The 27,674-nt window shown below is 42.6% G+C and overlaps 1 protein-coding gene across 1 annotated transcript in view; it reads right to left on the reverse strand.

Annotated features, from left to right (window-relative positions):
- Positions 1–27,674, reverse strand: part of lrch1 (leucine-rich repeats and calponin homology (CH) domain containing 1) — a gene marked incomplete at both ends in the record, with an annotated part of 68,133 nt that overhangs the window by 24,705 nt on the left and 15,754 nt on the right. The window contains 5 exons of the mRNA XM_083997075.1: positions 2,842–2,972; positions 3,610–3,746; positions 10,336–10,441; positions 11,697–11,823; positions 15,869–16,013. Of these exons, the coding sequence (XP_083853201.1) occupies positions 2,842–2,972; positions 3,610–3,746; positions 10,336–10,441; positions 11,697–11,823; positions 15,869–16,013 (646 nt within the window). The remainder of the gene's footprint in view (positions 1–2,841; positions 2,973–3,609; positions 3,747–10,335; positions 10,442–11,696; positions 11,824–15,868; positions 16,014–27,674) is intronic.

Genomic DNA, 27,674 nt, shown 5'->3' on the forward strand with positions numbered 1-27,674 from the left:
CAGGGCTTCCGTACGTCTGAATACTATTCACTGTGTGTGGATTAAAGATTAACTATTTCATACAGTGTTAGTTACTATTGACTTTTATAGTTTGAATATGGGGGTGGAGGGAGAGTGGTTATATTTATTACTTTATTGTGGTGAGTTGTTTTATTTTCAGAGAGCAGGCTGAAGGTAAACGAAGCTTTACAGAGTTTCCGTTTCTTCTTTTCCAGGTCGTTGTTTTAATGGAGTTTTAAAAATAGCATCAGTCTGTTCCCATGCAGCTTCCTGCAGAGGAACAACTACACCTCCTCCTCCTCCTCCTCCTCCTCCTTCAACCACTCTATCCATCATTGTCTGTTAAATAACAGAGTCACAGGTCCAAACGTCACATAAACAACCTGAATATAGTGACCAGAGGAGGAGGAGGAGGAGGAGGAGGAGGAGGAGGAGGAGGAGGAGGAGGAGGAGGAGGAGGAGGAGGAGGAGGAAGAGAAGAGGAAAAACAGAAAAGGAGGAAAAGATTAAGCCTGAAAAATAAAATTAAAAGCTAAGAAAGAGACTGAAAATCTCAAAGGGGAAGACAGAAAGAGAGAGAGAGAGAGAGAGGAAACAGAGGGAATGTGAGAGCAGAGGACGAGTGTTTGTTCTCCAGGAGAACAGGAACCATTCTTCCTGCCCACGTGCTGGGAGAGATTTATGTGGGCGGACGCCACAGAGTTCAACGTCCTCTGAGAGCTGGAGCTCAGTGATGGAGGAGGTAAAACAGCAGCCTCCTCTCCTCCTCCTTCTCCTCTCTTCTCTCTCTTTATTCTCCCTCTCTCTTCTTCTACTCTGATAGCATCAGTTATTCAGTTCAGCAGCTTCCTTCACTCCTTCACTCTGTGTGTCCTTGTTCCCTCGTCTGTTTGTCTCCTTGGACGCAGCTACTGTCTCGCTGTGTGTGTGTGTTTCACGTCTCTTCTGCAGGAGAAATTCCCAATTTTCCCAGTTTAATTGCATGTGAGAAGACAAACATCCTTAAAGTTTGGTGAAAAGGTCTTTAAATGTTTCTGCTACGGTGGCCCTGAGGGGTCAACACACTGCAGCTTCATATGAGACACGACGCAAAGACAAGACACAACTGTGTTCAGAAAACAACTTCAATCATCAATTAGACAACAGAAGTGTTTCCATGGACACGATAAAGAGATAGACATGGCTAAAGGCTAATGCTAAGCTAACAGTCCATATGTGATATTGACGTTCTAATAAACCGAACAAACTTCAGCTAATTGTCCAGGTCGACTCAGCCTGGTCCGTCACTTCATTGTGTCCCCTAGAAACACTTCCTGTTGTGTTGAGCCCTCAGGGCCACCGTAGAATCAGTCTTTCAGAAAATGTACTTTCAAAGTAAAAGGCCGATAAAGAGGTGAAAATATTCAAAATAAAGCAACACGTCAATTGATTGAAAGGGCGTCAGCTTTTCCTCTGGATCTTTTTTTTTTAAACAGTTGAAATACATTTTAATTTTCTGCCATCTCATCTTGTATAGGCTATGGATCCTACATTTTAGTTTTTATTATAGATCGATCTCAGATCATCTGATCAGACAACAGGAAGTGAAAAGTGTAAAGTGGCATCGGATCATCTGTATAATCGAGGCTGTGCAGTGTATGATATTATATATCCTATACATTTATATACTGTATAGTGTAACTGTAATGATAAATAAGAGTTATTATACTAGATAGATATTATACTGTATCTCACAGGAAACAGTAAAAGCTTCAAAGTAAAAGTCTGATTCTATTTCACAGCCGACCCACCATCCCTTATCTGTCATTTCTGTCTTCTCTCTTTCTTCCCTCCTCTGATTTCTCGACTGCTCATTTCATTCCCTCCTTTGTTTTCCTCCCTCTCTCTCTCTTTCTTTCCCTCCGTTCATTCCTTCCCTCCTCCTCCTCTCATTCCTACAATTGTTTCCACATTTCTTTCTTCTCCTACACGTTTCTCTGTCGCTGCCTCGCTACCTCCACCTCTCACTGCGATCGCTCTCCTTCTCCTTCTTCTTCGCTCCCGTCCACATCTCCTCCTTTATTCTACCCCTCACTCCTTTCCTTTCATCCCTCTCTCATAAATAATATCTGGCTCGCTAACGTCTGGATTTAAGGCCTGAGTGTCTGACAGTGGACGGAGCGTCACAGAGAGAGAGAAAGCGAGAGAGGCAGCAGGCCGCCAGAGACCGGATCAGTTTCTGCTGACTAATGGAGGATTTGGCTGCAGACGGAGAGAGAGAGAGAAAGAGAAGCAGCTCGGATCACAAACTCTCTCTCTTTCTTTCTCTCTTTCTTCTCCCTCTCTCTCCTTAGACGCAGTGATGTCGACGTTAAAAACGAAACTAAATAAACAAAACAAAGTGTGATGATGTAACGGGCCACCGGCGGCCATGTTGGATCCTCAGCTTTAAGAGGAGGTGAGAGATCATGATGTCGCCACGGCAACAGATGGTGGTGAATTGAATTTGGATGGATGGATAGACAGACAGACAGACAGACAGACAGACAGACAAACAGAAAGAAAGAAAGAAAGAAAGAAAGAAAGAAAGAAAGAAAGAAAGAAAGAAAGGTAAAAAGACAAAGAAACAGGGTAGATAGAAAGAAATAAAGAAAGAGAGAAAGAAAGGCAGACAGAGGGGGATGACGGATAGATAGATAGATAGATAGATAGATAGATAGATAGATAGATAGATAGATAGATAGATAGATAGATAGATAGATAGATAGATAGATAGATAGATAGATAGATAGATAGATAGATAGATAGATAGATAGATAGATAGATAGATAGATAGATAGATAGATAGATAGACAGACTGACCTGCCAGTGCTGGGCCGTGATAGGCTGAGCCGCTCTATGATGGGCAGGTAGAGGGAGTCGGGCATCTTCTCACTGCGACAAGCTTCGATACTCAGGTACTTGAATATGTGAACTTTGCCTTTTATACAGATCTGAGGAGAGAGAGAGAAGTGATGTGTGATTGTTTTGATCCTGTTAAAAAACATCAAACATCCTGTTAAAAAAATCCAACAAAAAAAATCCAACAACTCCACAACGCTCTGGTGGACAAGTTGTGACCTGCACATTCACCACGCTATGAGATAATAACAGAACATTACCAGACAGAGTTGTTTTAGAGGTAGCCTAAATGTAGAGACTGCTTGCTGAAAAACTGTCCCTGAAGGCAACGCGCATCAGCGGTTTTGCATGAATTTCCCTCTAAAACAACTCTGTCTGGTAACGTTGTGTTATTATCTCATAGTGTGGTGAATGTGCAGGTCACAACTTGTCCACCAGAGCGTTGTGGAGTTGTTGGATTGTGTATTTGATGAGTTTGATGAGGGAAACCAAGAAATCCCATTAGCCTCCGTAGCGTAGCTCTGAGCAGCTCACGGCTCTGCTCCGCCAATCTTAAAATAGCTTGCACCGAAAATTAAAGGTAACGAACCTACTCCTAAAGTTAGGGATTATGGCAATGGGCCAATTTGCCAAAATGTTGAACTATCCCTTAAAGTCGTTGATGGAAGTAAACGTGTGTGTGTGTGTGTGTGTGTGTGTGTGTGTGTGTGTGTGTGTGTGTGTGTGTACCTGTGCAGGTGGACTCTGCAGTGGGTTGTTTTCCAGCTGTAGCGACTGCAGCTGTCTCATCTTCCTGTAACACACTGGGATGGTGGAGACCTTGTTACAGGAGAAGTCAAACTTCACCAGAGGAAGGTCAGCCAGGTCTGCAAGAGGATGCACACACACACACACACACACACACACACACACACACACACACACACACACACACACACACACACACACACACACACACACACACTCCATTAACAGTGAGTTTTTTTTTATATCAAGCCTGATTTAACCTCCTTGAGTTCTTAACATCTTGTGCAACGTGTGTTTTTCTGCCAAAAGGAAATAAATTCCCGCTCAGTGGAAACATCAACATCATGTGACGTCTCAGTCGTCCGTCCGTCCGTCCTCTTTCCTGGAACTATTTAATCAATCACCGACCGCTCAGACTCACGGGAAACTTCCAACAGGACGAGTCTGACTGTGTTCTTATCGACTAATCTTCAAGGAGGAGTCAATAAGTCGTTGCCAGGTTGGGAAAAAATCCTCCTTTTGTCTTTGTGTCTCTTTAACTCACACTGAGACGTCTCCAGTCAAACAGCTGCAGGACGACTGCACCGAAACACAGTTATAAGATGACTATTGACGTTTCCAGCTGCAGACCTGATACCTTATAAAGCATGAACACCTTAAGGACTTATTAATGATCACTAACATTTATGACTAGACAGACACACAACATTAGAGTTAAACAGGAAACACTGAGCTGCACACGTCACAGAAACACAACAGGTTATATTTACACTGTTTGTTCTCTCCACATTTGGGCATTTGAGGTTTTGCAACAGACCAAATGTTGCTATTCAGTTTATAAATGTGTTTCCTGCAGCTCTTTCCCAAAAGGAGGATTTATGGATTAATTTCATTCTGGCAACCCAACATTTCTTGTTACTCCTCCTGGCCGATTTACTAATCTTTTAAGTGTTAGAAAATGATGCATTAATCATTCGTAAATAAATAAATCACAGCTTAAAAATCCAGTACAAGTGCTGCCGTATCAGACCATCTGCTGTGTAAAATGCAAACACACACACACACACACATACAGACACACATATTCACGTGGCCGACATGTTTCCCAAAGAGCGGAACAATGCAGCTGTTGTTGTTATGTTCAGAGGAGTTTGTGTAATTGTTCGCAGCTTCAGTGTCTCTGCTTCATTTCTCATTAGAAGCTTAAAACCTGGAAATAAAAAGTGTTTTCTAACTGAGCTCAGCTGGAGCAGAGGTCTGGACATGAGCACATCTGTTCACCACAGCTGGAAGTCAAGTCACATATCATCACTTATATACAGTGACAGGTAGATGTTTGTATTAAAGCTCCATACAGTATAAAGGTAGATGTTTGTGTTAAAGCTCCATACAGTATAAAGGTAGATGTTTGTGTTAAAGCTCCATACAGTATAAAGGTAGATGTTTGTGTTAAAGCTCCATACAGTAACATGGTAGATGTTCATGTGTAGTGTGATTATAAAGCAGCTCTAGGTTCTATATTAATACTGTGAAAGTATCAAAGCCTCAGTCCACAGAGAAATGCACACAGCCTGTATTCAGACACTGAGCCTTAAAACCAGCCGTCAGGACTTCCTGTCACTTTGTGATGTCACAACAAAGCCCCGCCCCACCATCCATCCGACAACTTGCAAGATTTGGTTTCTCTGAGTGTTTTATTCTGAAATGTGCTCTATTTTTATTGGATCACTCAGAAAACAGTCATCCAATCAGAAGAGAGGCTCAGATCCTCCTCTCTTGTAAAACTATAGATGTATCTTCTTATGGATCAACTAAAATCACTAACGTTTCTGTCTCTTCTTTCATGTAAAATACAGTGAGTGTAAGTCGTAGCTGTTTCAGGCTCTCTATAAATAAACTCCACTTTGTTGAATTTGTGTGTGTGTGTGTGTGTGTGTGTGTGTGTGCTCCTCAGACTCTCACTAACACACAGTGCAGACTGATGTGTGGGTTTGTGGACACAAACCGTCAGCGAGGAGCTCGTCGAGCCGTCGTTCCAGACTCTTCCTGACAGATTCATAATTAAAACCACTTGAAGGCGGTGATGATGTCGGATGAGTCGCCATGATGGAGGGGGGCGGGGGGGAGGGGGGCGACTCCCTCTGGTTACTGCATGAATATATACTGCATCTCAGATTAGCCTATATCATGTATGAAACATGATCACTGCTGCTGTGAGGTCACCGAGGACTCAAGTTCGCTGACTGGTGATAATGGTGATGATGGTGTTTAACTGTTTGGTCGTTAACAAAAATATTGGACAAATTAAAATGTTGAAAAAGCCACAGCATCGATGTGGCAGAGACTGTAAAAAAAAAAAAAAAACCTCTGTGACTCCACCCACAGATTTCTGAAGCTCAGAGTGGAGCTGCTCCACCGTCACCATCTTGGTAGAGTCTGACTCCGCCCCCTAACTCCCAGCTAAACCAAATATGGGCAAAGAAGAGGGGCCTGTGTGGAGCTGAGATTTAGTTTCCTGTCAATTTGCAGCATGCATACACTAACCAACCTGTCAAACCTCAAAGAATCCACACCCTCAAGTACCGTACTTTCCGGACTATAAGCCGCTACTTTTTTCGCCACCCCGGTGTCCCAGCTCTCGTCTCTGCAGCACCGCAACACACACGCGCTCCGTAACCCGTAATCTTTTGTTTATGATGATTAAGACTACACAAACACACACACCGTAACATCGTATAACGTTATCCACCGCTCCATTTATTGATTTTTTGCCGGCTTTGTTGTAAGAAAATGCACATCTCATGTTACAACATGCGTCTTATATTCAGGTGCGCTCAATAGTCCGAAAAGTACAGTATTCATTAGGTCATTGGTTAATAAATAAAGTCTAAACGGGTGAGTTCTGTAAACAGTTTGTTTCTGTTTCTGTTGAATCTATGGAGACTGACTCACTGATGGAGACTCAGTCTAGTGGTCAGGAGAGGAACTACAGTTGTCAGTGGTTGTGTGTCTTAAGAAAATCTTGGATAAGTTTGATTTAAAACAGGTTAAGATGATTTATCTCTGTGTTTAAGAACAGTAAAACAAACAAAGTCTTGTCTTGGAAAGGCAATGTTAAATATATTATCTGTCAACCAAATTACTTATAAACTCACTGAGGTAAAGAATAATATAAAGTCAATAAACCGACAGAGAAGTGACTCAGTATGACTTTGAATTCTGCACAATTGTGTTCAGTTGTTCTCTCATTGTTGTAACCAAAGCATTTATCTGCCATTGTGATTTTCCTGGAACATTTCTCCCTCGGCTCCTCAGATCCGATCATCATCAGACGGTTTTGAGTGCGAGTGTGTAACCTCAGCCTCCTGCCACCCTGAGCTTGGCCGACCTTTAAAAACCACCGAAACACTGACGGTGGTCTTATCTCAGAGGCTCGGCTGCTGGAACAGAACAGAGTCTGAGCAAGTTCAACAGATATTAAATCAAAACCAACCTCCCCCCCTCTTTCTCTCTCTCTCTCACACACACACACACACTCTGTCGGGGCTGCCGTCCAGTCTGTCTGCTGCAGATCAGCCTGTTCGGCCGCGCCATCACACAGCATCAATCCATCCAGGAGACGCAGACAGACGAACATATGTCAGGCTCACGCATCCAGACGGAGGAGTGGAGGAGTAGAGGAGCGAAGGAGGTGAAGGAGTGAGGAGGCCACTGCATGAATCATTCAGAAAACACTCGTTCATCATCACTCTGCCTGTCTGACTTCATGAGCCTCAGTCTGTTTACTAAAGACCCACCGACCGCCCGCCATGTTGGAGGAGGAGAGACGAGAAGCAGCTGTGATGTTCCTGTGAAGTCTGTCACAACAACAACTAGAGGCTTAATGGGTCATTTAGTCTAAACATTAATTAGCACGACGACGTCTAATGACTTTAGTTTGTCTTCCTCCATCAGAACTAAGGCTGTTCTTGACTGACTGACTGGATACAAGTGAATAGGGATGGTGCATTGCCAAGGACCTCACGATACGATACGCATCACGATACTTGAGTCACGATACGATATGATATTGCGATATCCAAATTTTGCGATATATTGCGATATTCTACATAGTTCACTGAAAAATGTAAAAGGCATTATGCATCTTAAAATCCGAGTTGTACAATGTAATTCAAATTATCCGTGCCATTTTATTGTAACTATACAAGCGCAAGTTACAACAACATATTTGCATGAACAACACACTGTCTGAGGTAGCAGTACAGCGACACCTCGCGGAGCAGAGGTGCGGAAGTCGTACTGAATTTACGTCTGAAACATGATTTATTATTTGAAAAAAATCGATATCGATATTCAAATTTTTTATTTTTAACCCTAACCCTATCGTATCATGTTACATTGCCATATCGATATTTTTGCCCACCCCTACAAGTGAACACAATGAAAACAAAAGATATGATTACTGATGCCTGTGCACATGAGGTAGTGATGTACCCGAATACGTTAATCGGAAGTACACAAATAATGCTTTGATCCAGAATAGTTTGTCTGTCCGATGTTTCTCCTCATTATTCGGGAGCTTTTTCCTAAAGAAAAAGAAACGTTTGGATGTGTGGTGTTTTGAGCATGATTTTGAGCCAACTACAAGAGATTAAAACAAAACGAAGGAAAAAAATATGTTGGTGCGTGTTTTGAGCCAATCAAAACGGTGGATACATATTTTTGAGAGTCACAACCCCGCGAAACGACTTGTTTTACTACCAGAATTTGATCCATTGAGTCTGATTACTCTTAGAAAGTCCAGAAGAGTTGCATGATTAAATTACTGTATTCCCGTCCTAGTTAGCCGAGAGCTAAAGCGGAAGTTAGCTGGCTAGCACGGCGGAAGTCTGTAGTGTGTCCACTTCCGGTTTCTTCCCGAACACGAATAACAAATCCGAAGTTTTTTTTTTTTTAAAGCCCGAATCCGAACTCAAATACAAATAATGCACTGGCTGTACACCCCTAACATGAGGTCACAACCATCCAAAGATAACTCTGGATTATTATTGATTCCACATTGAGTTTTGTGCAGGAAGAGGCACTAAAGTCTGTTCTACCTGAGGAAACTGCCTTACTCCTATATAATAATGGGAAAACGACTATAACATTATTTTATTGATGTGTCATGGTTTGGTATTGTTTCTCTGAAGAACAGAAACTGCTGTGTCACAGAGCCTCAACTCGCTGAATATCTATTTATATACTCAAACTGGATTTAATTGTTAGTTTGAATATGATTTCTTTGTCAAGATTGCTCCATAAACTGATTCCTTTCATCGTAATAAAACCTTCCTCCCGTCCTCCAGCTGTTCCCCTCTGGTCTGAGGCTTAACATTAATCCAGAGGTGCAGGACAAAGTGCTACAGGAACAGCTTGTTCCAACTGCAGTCATCTTCTCTGATGGAAAGTCCATTAATTTGCCTTGCGTGTCTTTGTTTCTGTTGAGTCGTGACTTCAGTTCAGTCTTTGGAGAACTCTCTGTCTGACAGTGTTTTATTGAAGCTCCTCCACTGTTCCTGCAAAACAAACCCACTTCAGAGGTCCTGATTAAGGCTGTCTTTACTCTACAGGACTTGATGCCCAGTTATGATTTGTCGCCTATCTCCGATTTTTTTGACCGTCTATTTACATGTTCTATCAGAAGTGACCCATATCTGATATCTGCAATTACACTTACTTTGCAACAATGATCATTTATCAGCTATTTTGATAATCAAATAATTGGTTTGGGTTTTTTTTTTTGAGAAAAAAAGTACAAATTATCTGATTTCAGTTTCTTAAATGTGAATATTTCTGGTTTCCTTGTCCCTTAATGACAATAAACTGAGTCTCTCTTTGGTTTGTGGACAAAACAAGACATTTGAGGACGTCATCCTGTGGTTTGGGACATTTGGAAATTAATCGTTTACATATTTGACAGATTAATCGATAATGAAAATAATTGTTAGTTGCAGCTCTAGTTGTTGGGCCACGTTTTCATCCATTCATCCATTAAAACCCAACGATCTGATTGGCTGGATCTTGGCTGGTTGTTGCTGCTCTACTACGATTTTCTTTCAGGCAGAGTTTAAACTCTGAGTCCACGGACAGTGTTCCTCCTCTCTTTACAGCGGCTCTGGTGGTTTTAACTGGATCACTTCCAGCCCTTCCTCCTCCTCCTCCTCCTCCTCCTCCTCCTCCTCCTCCTCCTCCTCCTCCTCCAGCAGACAGACAGACAGACAGATGAGCTCCAGAGGTCTGTGGTTGCCAGCGATCTGTGTGTCACTGACTCATGTTGGACCGTTGGGGACTGCGAGGTCACACTGAGGGTTAAGTGTATTTTTAAGGACTGGGACTGGGTGTGGCGGCGAACACATGGGCCTCTGTGGTCATGCAGGCTCCGCCCAACCCCCCCCCCCCCCATCGAGACTTCAGACGGATCGCTCCATCTCTGAGTGTAATTATGAATCAGAAACTAACCACACGTGACTTTTAAGCAACACAGCGTCTAAAAACGACATCGTCCTGAAGCACACGGAGGAACCAAGGAAGGTTTGACTGACGTGAATGAGAGTTTTTGGTCTGAATGACTCTCTGAAGGTAAACAAAGGGTTTTTCTGCCTGTAGCGTCAGAGTCAGAGGATAAAACCACAGCAGCAGCAGAAACTTCCACTTCCACTAACTCACCTTCTGGCAGGACGCAGAGGAGATTTCTCCGGACGTTGAGTTCTCTCAGAGCTTTGAGTCGACCGATGTGTCGAGGAAGAGCCGTGATCTCGTTACAGCTGATGTCCTGCAGAGAGACGACGACCGCACGTTCATCATCATCATACCACAGGCCCACGCACACACCATGTCTGTTCACATGAGCGTGAAACTCACATTTACAGCAGGTTTGACTGAGCCTCATTAAATATTAGGTTTAAACAGCTCAATCAGAATCAGCTTTTATGGCACATTTTACAGTACACTCGCAAGGAATTTGACTTGGTGTTTTTGTGCGAAGAAGAAAGATGACTTAAAGGGGAGATATTATGGAAATATCATTTTTTGAAGGCTCTTTAACATATATTTAGGTGTTTGTCTTGCCTTTCGGCCCCCAAAATGTGAGAATTGACAAAAAATTCTGTAATTTTCAGGCTCGCAAGGTTAAAATCCACGTGGTTTTACGAACTGTTCCCTCAGATGTCTTCCAGTGATGCAACTAGGTTTCAAATTTAGAAGGGGCGGGGCAAGCAGTGGTTCATTTGCATTTAAAGGGACAGACTATGAAACCAACCGTTCTGAACAGGGCTGTTTTGAGAGGATGATGTTTGATCCTTGGGGGATTTTAACCAAAGCATGTGACAGACATGTCTTTAAGACACCTGGGAACTATTATAATTTGTGGAAAGGGGACATAATAGGTCTCCTTTAATGAGTACAAGTAAAAATATAGCAACTAAATGTAAATAAAGATCAAATAAAGGTTAAAACTATAGTGAATAATCTATGCATACAGCATATAAACAGAACTGTGTGCTCTGTGCAGGAATGTGCATGTTCAAGCACATACAGGCATGACATGAAATATTAAGAGACGTTGAGCTGAGAAATCGATAAAAAAAAAAAAACCATCAATTAAACATTAAACAAGAAAGGGAGAACATGATGTGGCTACTGGGAATCAGTCAGTGGTTTCACTCCAGTTTGAGCTGCAGAGACAGATTTCATGGTTTAAACACAACAACAACAGAAATCTATGTCGTTGCCAAATGCGTCGACTCGTCTCCGTATCGACCTCCATCTGCTGACGAGCACCGATGCATATGTCGGGAAAACCTGTTTGTAAGAATGACGTGAGCTCCAATTAAGACTAAATAAAAAGTGAGCTCAGGTTACAGAGGAATCTAAAAACATTTCCTGCTTTCTCTTCTTTATCGTCCTGAGAAGAATCTGCACAGTGAGGAGAAGGGATGTAAAGAAAGATCAAAGTAAAAGCAGAAATACGACAGTCAGTTTGAGTATAAACACACACATATGTATTGTAGAGTGTGTGCAGGTCTTACCAGCTCCATGAGGCCGTGCAGCTGCCTGATGGACTCTGGCAGACTCACCAGCTTGTTGTTGCTGGCGTTGAGGACTCTCAGAGGAAGACCACACAGACAGGCCGGCAGAGCGCCCAGCTGGTTACGACTGCAACACACACACACACACACACACACGTCACTCAGTCAGGTGACATCATCGACACACTGATGACGCTGCGTTCAAGGGACAACTGAAAACACAACAATGTCTCAGTCACAATAAACAATCTGACGAACCTCATGGTGTGAGTGTGATGGAGGCAGAGTCTCTATCTATCTATCTATCTATCTATCTATCTATCTATCTATCTATCTATCTATCTATCTATCTATCTATCTATCTATCTATCTATCTATCTATCTATCTATCTATCCATCTATCTATCTATCTATCTATCTATCTATCTATCTATCCATCTATCCATCTATCTATCTATCTATCTATCTATCTATCTATCTATCTATCTATCTATCTATCTATCTATCCATCTATCCATCTATCTATCTATCTATCTATCTATCTATCTATCTATCTATCTATCTATCTATCTATCTCCTGTTGACTCATCTTCTCTTAGAGAGGAGGAGGCCCTGTGACTCTCCTCTGATTGGCCGACAGTTTTCTGAGCGATCCAATAAAAATAGAGCAGATTTCAGAATAAAACACTCCGAGAAACCAAATCCTTTGTTGTGACATCACAAAGTGACAGGAAGTGAAAGATTCATGTCCTTTTAAGCTCTGAGTGTGTCCAAATGAATCTGACTGAGAGAAGCAAAGTAAACGGTGACTATCATCTCACAACACACACACACCGACCACACACAAACACACACACATAAAAACACACATTTTTACCACAAGACTGCTAAACTCCCTCTGACTCAGCTCTGAAAATAACACTCAGGAAACATAAGTGAGTTTATCCAGCTGTTCACACACACACACACACACAATGGAAAAAGTAACGTAACCACTTCATTCTTTTATGTTGGAAAAGCTTCAGAGATTTGACAAAGTATGTGATCCTTTGTGTGTGTGTGTGTGTGTGTGTGTGTATACGTCTGATCTATTTCCGTCTTTCACTTTCATATTCATGTTTTTCTCTGTGCACAATCAAAATGTAACTAACTGTACAATAAACACACACACAAACACACACAAGTCCTACTCCTGCTCTTTTCCTGCTTTTTGTTGTTTATTTCCTACATTTCCCAGAAGGCCTTTCTCCTTTCTACTGTTTCCTGGAGCAGTTTGATCTGTGAAGTTGCAGGCGTCCGAACATCAGTGTGTCGTCGTCCTTTAAAGGGATAGTTCAACATTTTGGCAAACGGCTCTGCGGCGCCGTTCTAAAAATAGCTTGCACCGACAATTAAAGGTAACGAACCTACTGCTAAGACTATAGGGATTGAATTGATTGTTGAACTATCCCTTTAACTGAGCTCATTCATGTTGACTGGAGGTTTTACCTGATCAACTTAAAAATAAAACTTGAAGAAAGACAACTACAGTTAACCTGCTCTTTAGAGGGTTTCCTGAATGAATAAATAAATAAATAAATAGATTAATAAATAACACAAAGGTAAAGTGAATAAAAGGTTAAAATAAAAACATCTCATGCTTTTCATTCGTTGTGATGTTTTGCATTTTGTAAAATAATAATGCTGTAACTGATCAAAGTGAATCAACTCAACATGAACAGATTTGATCCAACATTTAAATCATGAATGAGACTTAATGTAAATGTGCACTGATAACGACACACAACTGTGTCTGTTTGCGTGTGTGTGTGTGTGTGTGTGTGTGTGTGTGTGTGTGTGTCAGATATCGACACAACAGAGTCAAAATAAAACAGAGATGAAACTTCTCTGTTTCACGTCACTTTGACTTTAATGACACTAAAAATAAACAACATTATTCCTGGAGAGGAAGAGAGAGCGTCCTTCCTGTTCTGACAGCACACTCAGAGTGTGTGTGTGTGTGTGTGTGTGTGTGTGTGTGTGTGTGTGTGTGTGTGTGTGTGTGTGTGTGTGTGTGTGTGTGTGTGTGTGTGTGTGTGTGTGTGTGTGTGTGTGTGTTTATCAGCCTGAAATTCAAATGTGATTAGCTTCCGTATTTGTGGTGAGATGCAAAAACCTGCTGTCAATGATGTTTAGGAATATCACTGTGTGTGTGATCAGCTGATTATCAGGTAACTGCAGCTGTGAAGCTCCGACACGTCGAGGAGAAAAATCTGATTTTCATCTCCTGAGTGAAACCACCGTCGACCTTCAACGTTTCATCTGTTATTTATAGATCAGTTTCTGATCAGAGCTGAAAGTTTATTTTTAGACCAAAGTTTGTTTTTTATGAAACATTTTGACAAATCTTTGTTTGAAATGAGTCAAAGTTGCGTGTTCAATGAACCTGACTCACTGATCAAGTCATCAAATACTAATAAAAGAACTGATTATTTGTTGATATGAGGTTTATAATATTGATCAGAGACGTGAAGTTGTAGTGTGTTTGTGAGTTTGTGTGTGTTTTCTTCAACCTCAGTGGAGTCACAGGACGTTTCATTCACCTGCAGAGACGACGAGGGACACCTTGACCAAGTGTGTGTGTGTGTGTGTGTGTGTGTGTGTGTGTGTGTGTGTATGAAGGTCAGCACCACAGGGATCTGACAGTATATGTGTGGGAATGTGTGTCCTATGTGTGTGTGTGTGTGTGTGTGTTGTTAACTAACAGTCCACTGAGCACCAGCTGTGTAGCTGTGTGTGTGTGTGCGCTGACACTTGGCAGCTCACCCTGCAGCTTCACTGGGACATCACACACACACACACACACAGAGACACACACACCTGCAGTGAGTCAGAGTGCAGCAGCCGAACGGTGGAAACGCTGCGAGTGTAAAGCCGACAACAATAACACACAGTCTGTTCACACTGAGGGACAATGACACTGTTTCAGTTCAGCTTTGTTCAGTGACTACACACACACACACACACAGACAGACAACCTGACTGACTAAACCAACAAAATCAAATCAAATGAGTTCATTAAAGGGATAGTTCAACATTTTGGCAAATTGGCCCATTGCCATAATCCCTATAGTTTTAGCAGTAGGTTCTTTACCTTTGATTGTCAGTGCATGCTAGTTTTAGAACGGCGGAGCAGAGCCGCGAGCTGCTCAGAGACAGAGTTGTTTTAGAGGTAAATACAGAGACTGCTGGCTGAAAAACTGTCCCTGAAGGGAACGTGCAGCGGTTTTGCATGAATTTCCCTCTAAAACAACTCTGTCTGGTAACGTTGTGTTATTATCTCATAGCGTGGTGAATGTGCAGGTCACAACTTGTCCACCAGAGCGTTGTGGAGTTGTTGGATTGTGTATTTGATGAGTTTGATGAGATGAGTTTTATGACAAATAAAGGTAACGAACCTACTGCTGTGACTATAGGGATTATGGCAATGGGCCAATTTGCCAAAATGTTGAGCTATCCCTTTAAACCTTGAGTCAGTTATTTAAATTCTCACTTTGCTTCATTAAAATTATAAAAACGAAGACACCTGATTTCACTATCGATTGATCTTCTGATTATTGATTTGTTTATCAAACACTAAAGAACTCTCCCTGAGGAGAAACACGTGGTTTGGTTCGACATGCTAAAGCTAAGCTAACACGACCTTGAGCCTTTTTAATCTGAAATCATCAGACGAGCTGCACACGCACACAAACAAATAGCTCAGCAGAAAAAATGACTGATAATAAACGTTCACTGGAAAAAATTCCTTTAACATGAATTCACCCCCCGAGCTCCGAGATAAACTGGACTCGCTGGACCGAGACTCCAGTTTTTAATCAGAACCAAACCGGTCCGCTCGCTCGCTGTCCAGGAAACTTTCCAGAACTTATTAGGAAATAATGAACGTGTAAAACGAAATGTTTTCTCCCAGAATGAAGCAGCAGGAAAGTAACGAACCTGAGCTGCAGGAGCACACACACACACACACACACACAGTCACACACACATCACTGACTTTCACTCATCAAACTCTTGCTCGTCCGTTCACAAAGTTCCAGTTCAAAGATAAACAACAAGGCTGCTGCTTCCTACCCAGAATGCAACAGTCTCATTGTGTGTGTGTGTGTGTGTGTGTGTGTGTGTGTGTGTACCTGATGTTTAGGGAGGTGAGTGACTGCAGGGTGATGACGCTGTCTGGGATGGTCCTGATGCAGTTGTGATACAGGTTTAGTGTTTCCAAGGCGACCAGGTTACAGACCTCGGTGGGGACGTCGGCCAATCGGTTCTTTGACAGATCTGGGGACGGGAAACAGGAAGTGATGCGTTAGTTAGTGATGAGTGGCGGTATAAGTGAAGACGGAATAGAAAACTAATAATGTACATTTGTCATCATTTAAACATTTAATCTGTCACGTTCAGATCAGACTGAATTGAGATCAGCTGTTACAGTGTCACACATCCAGCTCTGTTGTTCTCCTCATCATCCACACACACACACTTGACACAACACGTCAACACATTTTCACAAGCAGCCTGATCATTTATTAACTAGATAAAGGAAACTGAGTGACTCATTGATTTTCTGTCCAACAGACTAACAACAACAACAGTGAAGTCACAGTTTTCTGCAACATGAGCAGCAAAGACAGAGACAGAATCAGCCTTTATTGTCACTGTACAAGTAAAGCGAAATTAAGACAGTTTAAAGGAGACATATTCTGTCCCTTTGCCACAAATTAAAATAGTTCCCAAGTGTCTTAAAGACATACTGTATGTGGCCTGCTTCGGTCAAAATACCCCAAGGATCAAACATCACAGCTCTTTTGATCAGGTTTCAGTTTAAATGTAAATTAGTAATGACATCATTGTCAGACAACCGAGGGAACAGCTCGTAAAACCACATGGATTTCAACCTCAGGAGCCTGAAAATTACAGATTTTTTTTGTCAATTCTCACATTTTGGAAGCTGGAAGGCAAGAAAACTTCTAAATATATGTTTAAGAGGCTTGAAAAAGTGATATTTCCATAATATGTCCCCTTTAAGATGAAATGAACAATAGATGCATTTGATGTTCCAGCGCCAGGTTTCTGATACCTGTCCTCAAACTACTAATAATCAGTCGATATCAGTGCATTTATAAAAAAAAAAACGACAGTGTATGAAACCAGTTTTTGTTCTCAGGCCTAGAGGCTCAAGTTAAACCCTATTAAACCAATGCAGAGGATAAATGTTTATGATCTCATCTGACATCATAAACAGGAACTTCCTTTAAATATCAGTGACAGTGCAGCAGCAGCAGCAGCAGATAAACGCTCTGAACAGTTCCTTTACAACCCTCAGTCTGAGTCTGGACCTGTCCTCCTCATAAAACTGAATGAAGTGAGTGTGTAGAAGTCGTTAGAGGGTCAGAGGTCGCATGCTGATGACATCACATCCTGCTGCTCCTCCACAACAACAAGAGAAACAACAACAACAACAACTGGACTCAGATCAGCTGCAGCCACAGGTCCCAGATCTGACTCCAGACCTGCAGCTGGGAGACCGACCGGTGCAGCAGCAGCGTTGCATCATGGGTCGTTGTTCAGTAACAGGAAGTGCTATTTAAAACTGTGAGAAACAATGAGCTGCTGCTGTAAGAGAGAACAGCAGCAGCCTGAGTCACACACACACACACACACACACACACACACACACACACACACACACACACACACACACACACACACACACACATAAGCACACACACAGGCCTGTTACTGGAAGTGTTGTGTGTTTTCTTTAACCTCCTCAACAATACAGTGGAAACGGTGATGATGTGGTGAACGCTGCACCCCGACCTTAATGAAAAACACTCGTACTGCAAAATATTAGTCACACACACTTGCGCACACACACATATACACACACACAGAGACACACAGAGACACACACACACAGAGGCATTAAGGGCACATCCATCTCTCAGACACACATCTGTCAGGTTACATTCAACTGTGTCGACACATGATGTCATGAGAGGTGACACGAGCGCTCGCACTGGCCTGAGGTCATTTACACCAGCAAACACACACACACACACACACTAGTACTACTACTCCTACTACTACTTCACAGATACATTTAACTTGACGTGCAGGGATGCAAACGGGTCAGGACCCCAAAAAAATTGAATAATTGCCTGGGTGGGGGGTGGACAATATACATGTGCATCTCAATACATTATAATATCATGGAAAAGTCAATTTTCTATCCAGTAGTTCAAATCAAACAGCTGCAACCAAGTGTTGAGTGCTTAAAGATGGACATATATTTCAGAAGGCAAACATTTCTATATTAAAAATGTTTTCTTTTTAATGGTCCTTTGTAATATTAAAATTTTTGAGGATCCTGAATTTAATGCTAGCCATGATTATTGCAACCGCCACACAAACGTAACGCGCCCCGTAACCCGTAATCTCTTGTTGATGACAGATAAGACTACACAGATATACACATGGTAACATGGTAGATGATAAATAACCTTATCCACCGCTCCATGGATTGATTTCTCACCGGCTTCGTTGTTGGAAACAAAATGCACATGGAGGAGAGGAGGGTTAGAGACACAGAGGAGGAGACACTAGAGCTTTAAGTTTCCCACCTGTTCCATAACTTCCTCATTTGACACATTTGACCTTTACCAAGAAAAAACTACAGCTTTAGAAAAAAGTTAAAGTATTTACACGGTGACAGTTTTTATGATGTCACAGCTCAGTTTTCCTGTGATGAGTTCACTCACTTTACTCATTTATCACAATGAACTCTGTCGTGTTGCTGCTGTGAAGGCACATTTAGTTTGTTTTCCCTTATATTTGGTTGTTAAGGTGTTTTCTTGTGTAACTTGACTTGTGGAACATTTTCACTTCCAGCTGATTGTGCTGTTTAAACTCAGACCAGTTTCCTCTGGGTTCACTGGTTTGTGTTTCCAGTCTGATCTAACTTAATATGACATGTGTGTGAAGACTTCACACAAACACTCTTGTTTTTTAAATATTATGGTATAAAACAGAAAGGAACTTAACATTTAAGGAAAGGGTTAAGGTGTTTTGTACGACAGGTCGTCAGGTCATGTTCATGTTCGAGTCCAGAGCAAACAGGAAGTAGAACTTTAAACCTCTGTTGTTATTTCAGCTTCACAGGCCTGACGTCTTATCATCCTCTGCTTGTGTTGCCTTTAAGTGTTTTTATGAACATTGTCGACCGTCTCCATCCAGAACCATCACTGTTTTAATTACTGTAATCATCAGAAGTTGTTTTTAATTACATGTTGTTGTTTTTTAATTTTATCACTGTTAACAAGTTTAAAAAGCTCCTGGTGCAAACACAAACACACACAAACACACACCGCGCCCTGTGAAGCAGGGACGGAGCTTCCTGTGTTAATAACAGCGCCCACCGCTCCTCGCCTCGCCTCGCCTCGCCTCGCCTCTTACGAAACAGGAAGCGATCTGGGTCGGGGTCGACAACGTGTTGTCAAGGTGTGACCTCTGACCTCTGGGGACAGGAAGGAGAAGAAAACCGCTGAGAGGGAGACACAGAGACACAGGAAGGAGTTTCCTCCACCGAGGCGACGACTTGAATCGGCAGCGTTGAAGAAGAAAGAAACCGCAGCAGGAAACAGACTCTGAAGCTGCCTGATGGTTATCACGTCTTCACGTCTTCACGTCTTCTTTAGTGTCACGGTAAAACAGAGACGGTGCTGAGTGCATCTGTGGATTCAGCGCTAACAGGACGAGCTAATGGCTAATTCAGTGTTAAAGGGATAGTTCACCCAAAATTGAAATTTCACTCATTATCTCCTCCCCCTCATGTGGACTAAGGGCTGGGAGAAGTTTCAGAGTCCTCCGTGGCTTCTCTGAGTTACAGGGGGTCTCTGCGTAGCAGTGCATGTCCATATAACGGTTGCAAATGGATACCAACTGTCTTCGTAACAAAAAGACACACCAAAAAACATCCAAATACCTCCATGCTGCTCGTATGTAATGTCCGTCTTGGATTGAAGCCCCGAAATGCGAAAGTCGATATTTCAAGCTTGTTTGTAGCGGAAGCTTCTCGAAGCTCCTCTTCCCAGTTCGTCCAAATTTGACGAAATATAGACTTATTTAATTTTTTCCGGAACAATTTCGCATTTCGGGGCTTCAATACAAGAGGGACATTACATACGAGCAGCATGGAGGTATTTGGATGTTTTTTGGTGTGTCTTTTTGTTACGAAGACAGTTGGTATCCATTTGCAACCGTTATATGGACATGCACTGCTACGCCGAGACCCCCTGTAACTCAGAGAAGCCACGGAGGACTCTGAAACTTCTCCTAGCCCTTAGTCCACATGAGGGTGAGTAGATAATAAGTGCAATTTGAATTTTGGGTGAACTATCCCTTTAATTTGACAATGTAACTGCATGAATCCAGTATCAGCAAAGCATCATGGGAACACGATCGCCTCCCCGCTGTCCGTCTCTGAACCAACACTCCTCCAAATCATCCAAACATAAAAAGTTTCTCTGTGTCTTCAGCCGTTCTCACCTAAACACTGGACCTTTATTTTCCTGAACTACACAGAGAAGCGGGGCTTTTATTTTGGTAACAAGACTTCCTGTTTCCTGATCTTCTCCCAGTTAAGCTGATAACAACTCACGTCGTTCAACAACACAAACACGTTTTCCTTCCTTTGTCTTTGTCTTGTGTTTTTAATCTCTGTTGATTTCCTGTCAACGAGCCGCGGCGGTCACTTCCTGCAGAGATATTTCACATTAAAAGTATTTTTTTCTCTCTCTCTTTTCTCTTTTTGCTTGTTTAGTTTTGTCTCTTGTTTCTTGTTCCTGTATTGCTTTGTTTTCATTTGCTTGTTAGTGATTTTGTCCAGTATGGTGTCTTGTTTAACTTCACAATAAAAAAAAAAGAAGAGATATTTCACATTAAAAGCTCCGCGGCTTCAGGGAAGTGAGGTGTTGTTGAGTTTCACAGCTGATGAAAAGCAACTGAAACTAATAAAGTGATTTGATTAAAAGAGACATTTGACACATTCTCTCGGTAGTTAATTGTTCCAATTTTGCAGTAAAACGTCTCATCTTCATGATTTTAATTAAAACATTAGGAGCAGTTTTTGATTAAAGACACTTTTTTTTGGGAGTCGTTTGATTCCCAGGTAATTTAAAGGCATGTGAAGCACGTCGCCACAGGAGACAGGAGACGCAGTGTTTGTGTGTTTGTTGTGTAACGACGAGGTTCTGACACTGTCGTTGTCGTGGAGGTTAGTTTCCATGGCAACTGCTCCATACATACTGTTTACATCCAGGGTCGACCCCCGTGACCTCTGTGACCTTCGCCGCATCGAGCCAACACACAAACACACACAGGTGGTGAAATCTGAAGACGGACAGCACAGAACCGGGGTCCGGTTACAGTGAAGCCGTTTCCGTGGCACCCGTTGGATATTAAACGGTTTATTATAGGGTGTGTGTGTGTGTGTATGTGTGTGTGTGTGTGTGTGTGTGTGTGAGCGCAACACAAAGAGTGGTACTGTACAAACACACACACGGAGACACGGTCGGAGCAGGAATGTGGAGGACGAGCAGCTGAGATGCAAGAATGTTTCCTGCCCACTGATTAACACTGAGCCCTGTCATCTAACAACACCGCAAACAGGGTGTGTGTCTGTGTGTGTGAGTGTGTGTGTGTGTGTGGAGGGGGGAGGATGAGGGGGCAGGGGGCAAGGAAGGAAGGGAGGGAGGAAGAGAGGGAGGGAGGGAGGACAGGAGAGGAAAAGAAAGAGGACGTCAAGGATGATAAAAGTTCAAATTGAGACAATCTGTTGACGTTTTTATTCCATTTGTGTGTGCGTGTCTGTGTGTGTGTGTGTGTGTGTGTGTGGGTCTCACTAAGGACATGTCGACCAGGGATCACATTAACGACCTCTGAGATTAAACGGCCTCATCATGTGATGTTGTCAGACAGTGTTGAGACCGACCGGTTCACTTCAGGCTTCACTTCATCTACGGTGGCTCAGAGAGGCCAAAACACTGAGGGTCACACCATTAAAACACAACACAACACACAAACACAAACACACAACGCTGAGTAACAACACGGACAACAACTCAGGAAATCGGGACGGGACCTGGTTGATTAAAGTGGTGAATAAAACTCTGGTTTATCTTCTATATGACTCTGATTAAACAGGATGTGACCTGGAACTAGTTTCAGTGGCGGAGGGACACGACCACGACAACCAGGAGGAGGTTGTTCTGGTTTTTACTTGTCTTCATGCAACGCTAAGCTAGAAAAAAAAAGTAGGCTACTTGTTAGGGCTGTCACTTTTTATTCGACATTTGAATATTCGTTCGAACGTGGGGTTAAAAGTTCATATTCGAGTGGTAATGACCTGCGCGAAGTGTAGGCTGCAGTGCCGAGAAGCCTTTCGGAAACCCATATTAACCGATCGTTTCGGCATCTGGTCTATTTTGTGCGCGAGCCGGGAACGATCGTGTCAAACTGAAGTCAAACATGAAACAGCAAGATTATCTGGTCAATTTTCAAAAGTAAAACAATTTGAAGAGTTCATTTGCAAAAGCCGATAACTCAGTTTTAAAAAAAATTTCAAAACAATTTTTAATTATTATTTACACCAGGTGATATCAGTCAAACCGAAGTTGAGTGGCTTTGACCAAAGAGATGAGATGTAACAAAACAGACGTAGCTCAAAGAAAATAAAGCTTTATTGAAAACAACACTATGCAAAGAATAATTCAAAAGCATCGGCTCATCTTTTTCAAAATGGCATTTATCTGCTTTTGCAAATGAACTCTTTTCAAAATAAAACATAGGGATTGTGTGTGCGGTGGCGGCGCGGGGAGGGGTATTCGAATTTATCCGAACGAATTACGGGTCATTCGATATTCGTTCGAACCAAATTTTTCTAAAAAGTGGCAGCCGTAGTACTCGTGTCTTTTCAAGTTAAAAGCACAGACGAAGTGATGAAAGAAAGAAATCAGGTTCATCACTTCGTGTTGTGTTTTCAAACTGATGAAGATGAGAGTTTGTTGTATCAGAATCTTTCAGCTCTTTATTATCTGATCTTTTTATGGCTCCTGTCACTTTAACTTTGAGTTCCTTGTGTTGTTGTTGTTTGTGTGTTGCAGGTTATTTTGTTTTCTTGTGTTCTATCGTCATCATGTTCATCTCAAAGAGTCTGATGAAATAAAGATTTGAAATCAAAAATACTTTCTGCAGAGTCAGGTCGTCTGTCTGAAGTAAGTCAGTGTGTGTGTGTGTGTGTGAGTGTGTGTGTGTGCAGCTGCATCCTCTGGTTGTGCAGGAAAAGGCGAGTCTCCTCCCTGCAGCACAGTAATGACAGGCTTTACACCACACACACACACATACACACATGCACACACACACAGGTCAGTCAGCAGTGTGTCACCCTCAGAGCAGAAACCAAAAAGAGAAATGAGTGTTAAAACCTTCATCTTCATCATCATGAGTCAAAAGAGAAAAGGAAATGAAGAGTCAAAGATTAAACAGTAGAGCAACACACACACACACACACACACACACACACACACACACACACACACACACACACACACACACACACACACACACACACACACACACACACACACACACACACACACACACACACACACACACACACACACACACACACACACAGAGCTGGTTCTCTGAGCTCAGCTGTTCAGATTCGTACCTGAGCTGTGACTATAGGACGACGACTTTAAAGGTCCCATATTATGCTGTTTTTCAACCATTTCACATGGGTCTAAGTTGTCCAACCATATTGTATTCATAGTGTATTGTCCCCAAATCAATCTGCAGCTCTAAATGCCAGCCATCTAAAAGTGTCTCTCCAGAGCTCTGCTGAGAACAAGCAGTTTCTGTGTCTGCACCTTGAAATGCAAATAAGATGTGTAAATCACGTCCACTCCACAGCTGTCACAGGGAGAGGGTGTGGCAATGTTGACAGTGGGAATATGAATGGGGTCGGGCATTGATTTCCGAATGATCAAATAGATGCTCAGTTAAATAAAAAATAAATAAAAATGTTTCTGAGACTCTCATCTCGCTGTCGCTGTTCCGGAAAAGTGTCAGCGGGCGGAGCTCACGTTTTTCCAGACTGGCCCAGGGGGGAGGATAAGGAAGTACCGGGAGGTGGAGTCACTTGAGTTCGGTGCTTCGTGACGTCAAGCTGCACAGCACTTCCAATTCGCCCGTTTGGAGACACGATCTCAAAAAAGTGTAGCAATCAATTAAGGGAGTGAACAGACTTTCTTCACCTCCAGGCGTCATAGAAAGGCCACGGGAACACATAGGACCACTACAAAACCAGTAGAAAGTGGATTTTGCATAATATGGGCCCTTCAACTTCCTGTGGCTGATGATGATGATGTCATCAACATGAGACCATAGGGTCAACCATTCGAGCCATGAACTGGAGGGATGTCACGTGTGAGAAAGAAAGAAAGAAAGAAAGAAAGAAAGAAAGAAAGAAAGAAAGAAAGAAAGAAAGAAAGAAAGAAAGAAAGAAAGAAAGAAAGAAAGAAAGAAAGAAAGAAAGAAAGAATGGAGCTGCAGTCACCATGACGACCACATGAGACTTTCTGCATGGATACAGAGTCACACGTCTGTGCAAACATGCATGTGTGTGATGCATCAGCTGCTGCGCAAATATGTGTGGGGCATGTGTGTGTGTCTGTGCATGTGTGTGTGTGTGTCTGTGCATGTGTGTGTGTGTGTGTGTGTGTGTGTGTGTGTGTGTGTCTCATGTTTATCTTGGGGCAGAAAATGCATATTTGCAGTTCGTCCAAGTGTTTCCATGTCTAAACATAGATCTGCAGTGTGTGTGTGTGTGTGTGTGTGTGTGTGTGTAGGAATGGCTGGTCCTCCCACAAGAATTCTAAATGACCCATTTCTCGACCTACGTCCATCTGCCGCAAACACACACACACACACACACACACACACACACACACACACACACACACACACACACACACACACACACACACGCACACACAGACACTCGCTCACAAAAAAAACATACAACAAACAGTAGATTTGCTTTATAAGGCCTGTTTATGGGAGGAAAACACACACACACACACACACACACACAAATTGTTTTCCTGTGCTACTGGAACATTCCTCGTTTTGCAGGAGGAGATTTATTTGACTCAGAAAACAGTCTCAGGTCCAAACTGTGTTGACTCTACTAACTCTACTGCTGTGTGTATCCACGGTGATGGACTGTGAGGTCACCAGCAGAAGAGACTCCGTAGACCAATCACAGCAACACAAATGATGCACACTTCCTGTCGTCGATAATTAATGATGATCATGATAAGATAAGAGCAGCTCTGACACACAAGTGGTCCAGTTTTGGTGTGACTGCTTTGCTGTGACATCACAAAGTGACAGGAAGTCCTGACGGCTGGTTTTAAGGCTCAGTTTCTGAATACAGGCTGTGTGCATTTCTCTGTGGACTGAGGCTTTGATACTTTCACAGTATTAATATAGAACCTAGAGCTGCTTTATAATCACACTACACATGGACATCTACCTTTATACTGTATGGAGCTTTAACACAAACATCTACCTTTATACTGTATGGAGCTTTAACACAAACATCTACCTTTATACTGTATGGAGCTTTAACACAAACATCTACCTTTATACTGTATGGAGCTTTAATACAAACATCTACCTTTATTTTGAAGGAGCTTTAATACAAACATCTACCTTTATTTTGAAGGAGCTTTAACAACCTTCACTAAGTCTCTCTCTCTCTCTGTTACATAACAGTGAGTAGTTGAAGTGAACATCCACCCACCTCCTCCCTCGGCTTCTCTCTCACAGAACTGAACAGCTCTCATAGGGTCTAATTCCCTTTTTATTTTTTTTAGGACAAAAAAAACCCAGTGTGTTTGTTTTGTCGTCATGTTGTTTACACATCACACACACAACACACACACACAACAATGACGACGACAACAACAACAACAAAGTCTCACCGTCCTGCTTGCTGCCTCCACGCTCCTCGCCCCACTTTCCTTGGAAGGAAAAGTAGGACGAGAGGAGGAGAACACCCACAACGATCAGTCTGGTCCTTTATCACCCACACACACACACACACACAATCACACACACACACAATCACACTCACAATCACACACAGACACACACACTTGGCTGCAAAACGTTGACTAATTAAGCGGATACAGCAGTTATTCATGTAATTGTTCTAATGACTGGAAGGTGGAGTGAAATGAGTGTGGCTGCAGGACACACACACACACGCACACACACACACACACACACACGCACACATACACACACACACACACACACACACAGACACACATACAGACAGACACACACACACAGACACACACACGCAATCAGATGTAGGTTAGCAGAGCTGGGATCAGTAAGAGATCATCGGCAGCTCGTGGTGGAGTTTCTGACCACTGGAGCCCACGTTACCCACAATGCACCTCGGCCTGCAGCGGACAGGCTGGTCAAAGTTCAGGGTGTGTTTCAGCCAGTTTTATTAGTGACTGTTTTTTTATTATTATTATTAAATGACGGCCCCTTGATGAATGATTCCAGGTGGAGGTAGAGACCATGTGATCCCTGACCTGTGGCTCCGCCCACTTCCTCATCATCACAGCTTTACAGCCGCCGACCTTTGACCCCGGCGCTGCCGATCAAAGCGCTGATAGCATATTAGACTGTAGCTGTAGCAGCGCTGAGCTACAGGGACCAACAACAACATGGACACTGATGTTGAACAGTGATAATAAAGAGATCAAACACAGGACTGGGACCACCTATTGATTAATCTGTTGGTTAGATTCTCAATTAACTGGTTTATTGATTAGTCTATGAAACACCAGCAAAAAGGAAAACAAGTCCTGGTTTCTCTTTAGTGTGAAAAACATTTTTCATTTGTCACAGAGTTGTTTTAGAGGTAAATACAGAGACTGCTTGATGAAAAACTGTCCCTGAAGGCAACGCGCATCAGTGGTTTTGCATGAATTTACTCTCTACAACAACTCTGTCTGGTAACGTTGTGTTATTGTCTCATAGCGTGGTGAATGTGCAGGTCACAACTTGTCCACCAGAGCGTTGTGGAGTTGTTGGATTGTGTATTTGATGAGTTTAATGAGGGAAACCAAGAAATCCCATTAGCCTCCGTAGCATAGCTCTGAGCAGCTCACGGCTCTGCTCCGCCGTTCTAAAAACAGCTTGCACCGACTATTAAAGGTAACAAACCTACTGCTATGACTATAGGGATTATTATGGCAATGGGCTAATTTACCAAAATGTTGAACTATCCCTTTAAGTAAAATTGTGTTTTCTGTAGTTTGGCTGTAAAATCGAATATCACAAAATGTGTGTGTGTGTGTGTTCATGGCATCAAACTGTGTGTATGAATAAAGGTCGGAGGCGTCAATCAGGAAAACGGTGAATGTGTGTGTGTGTGTGTGTGTTGAAAGGTTATCAGATGTGTGTCACTCTGTCGAGGAAAATACTAGATGAGATCAAACCAGCAGCTCAGCTCCGTCTCAGACTCCAGCACGTTTCCTCACTGTGTCGACACCTGAACTCACTCACACCTGACACAGATGTTGCTACTGCACATCTGGACCCCCCATTCACCCACCTCACAACCCCAACAAATGAAGGCGTCTGATCTGATGCATCAGTGCTGTTTAGTGTTTACACAGACTAAGACTCAGTTCATCAGCTGTATCAGCTGCTTTCCAGCGGCCACACGCAGACAAAAGCTTTGTGTGTGTGTGTGTCTGACCCAGTGACCAGCAGACAGTCATGGATTAGTAGCACAGTGGATTTGATGTGAAAGGCCGGGGCAAGTGTTATGGGGGAGGAGGGGGA

The sequence above is a fragment of the Trachurus trachurus genome (genome assembly GCF_905171665.1).
Source record: "Trachurus trachurus genome assembly, chromosome: 21".
In the NCBI taxonomy this organism is placed as follows: Eukaryota; Metazoa; Chordata; class Actinopteri; order Carangiformes; family Carangidae; genus Trachurus; species Trachurus trachurus.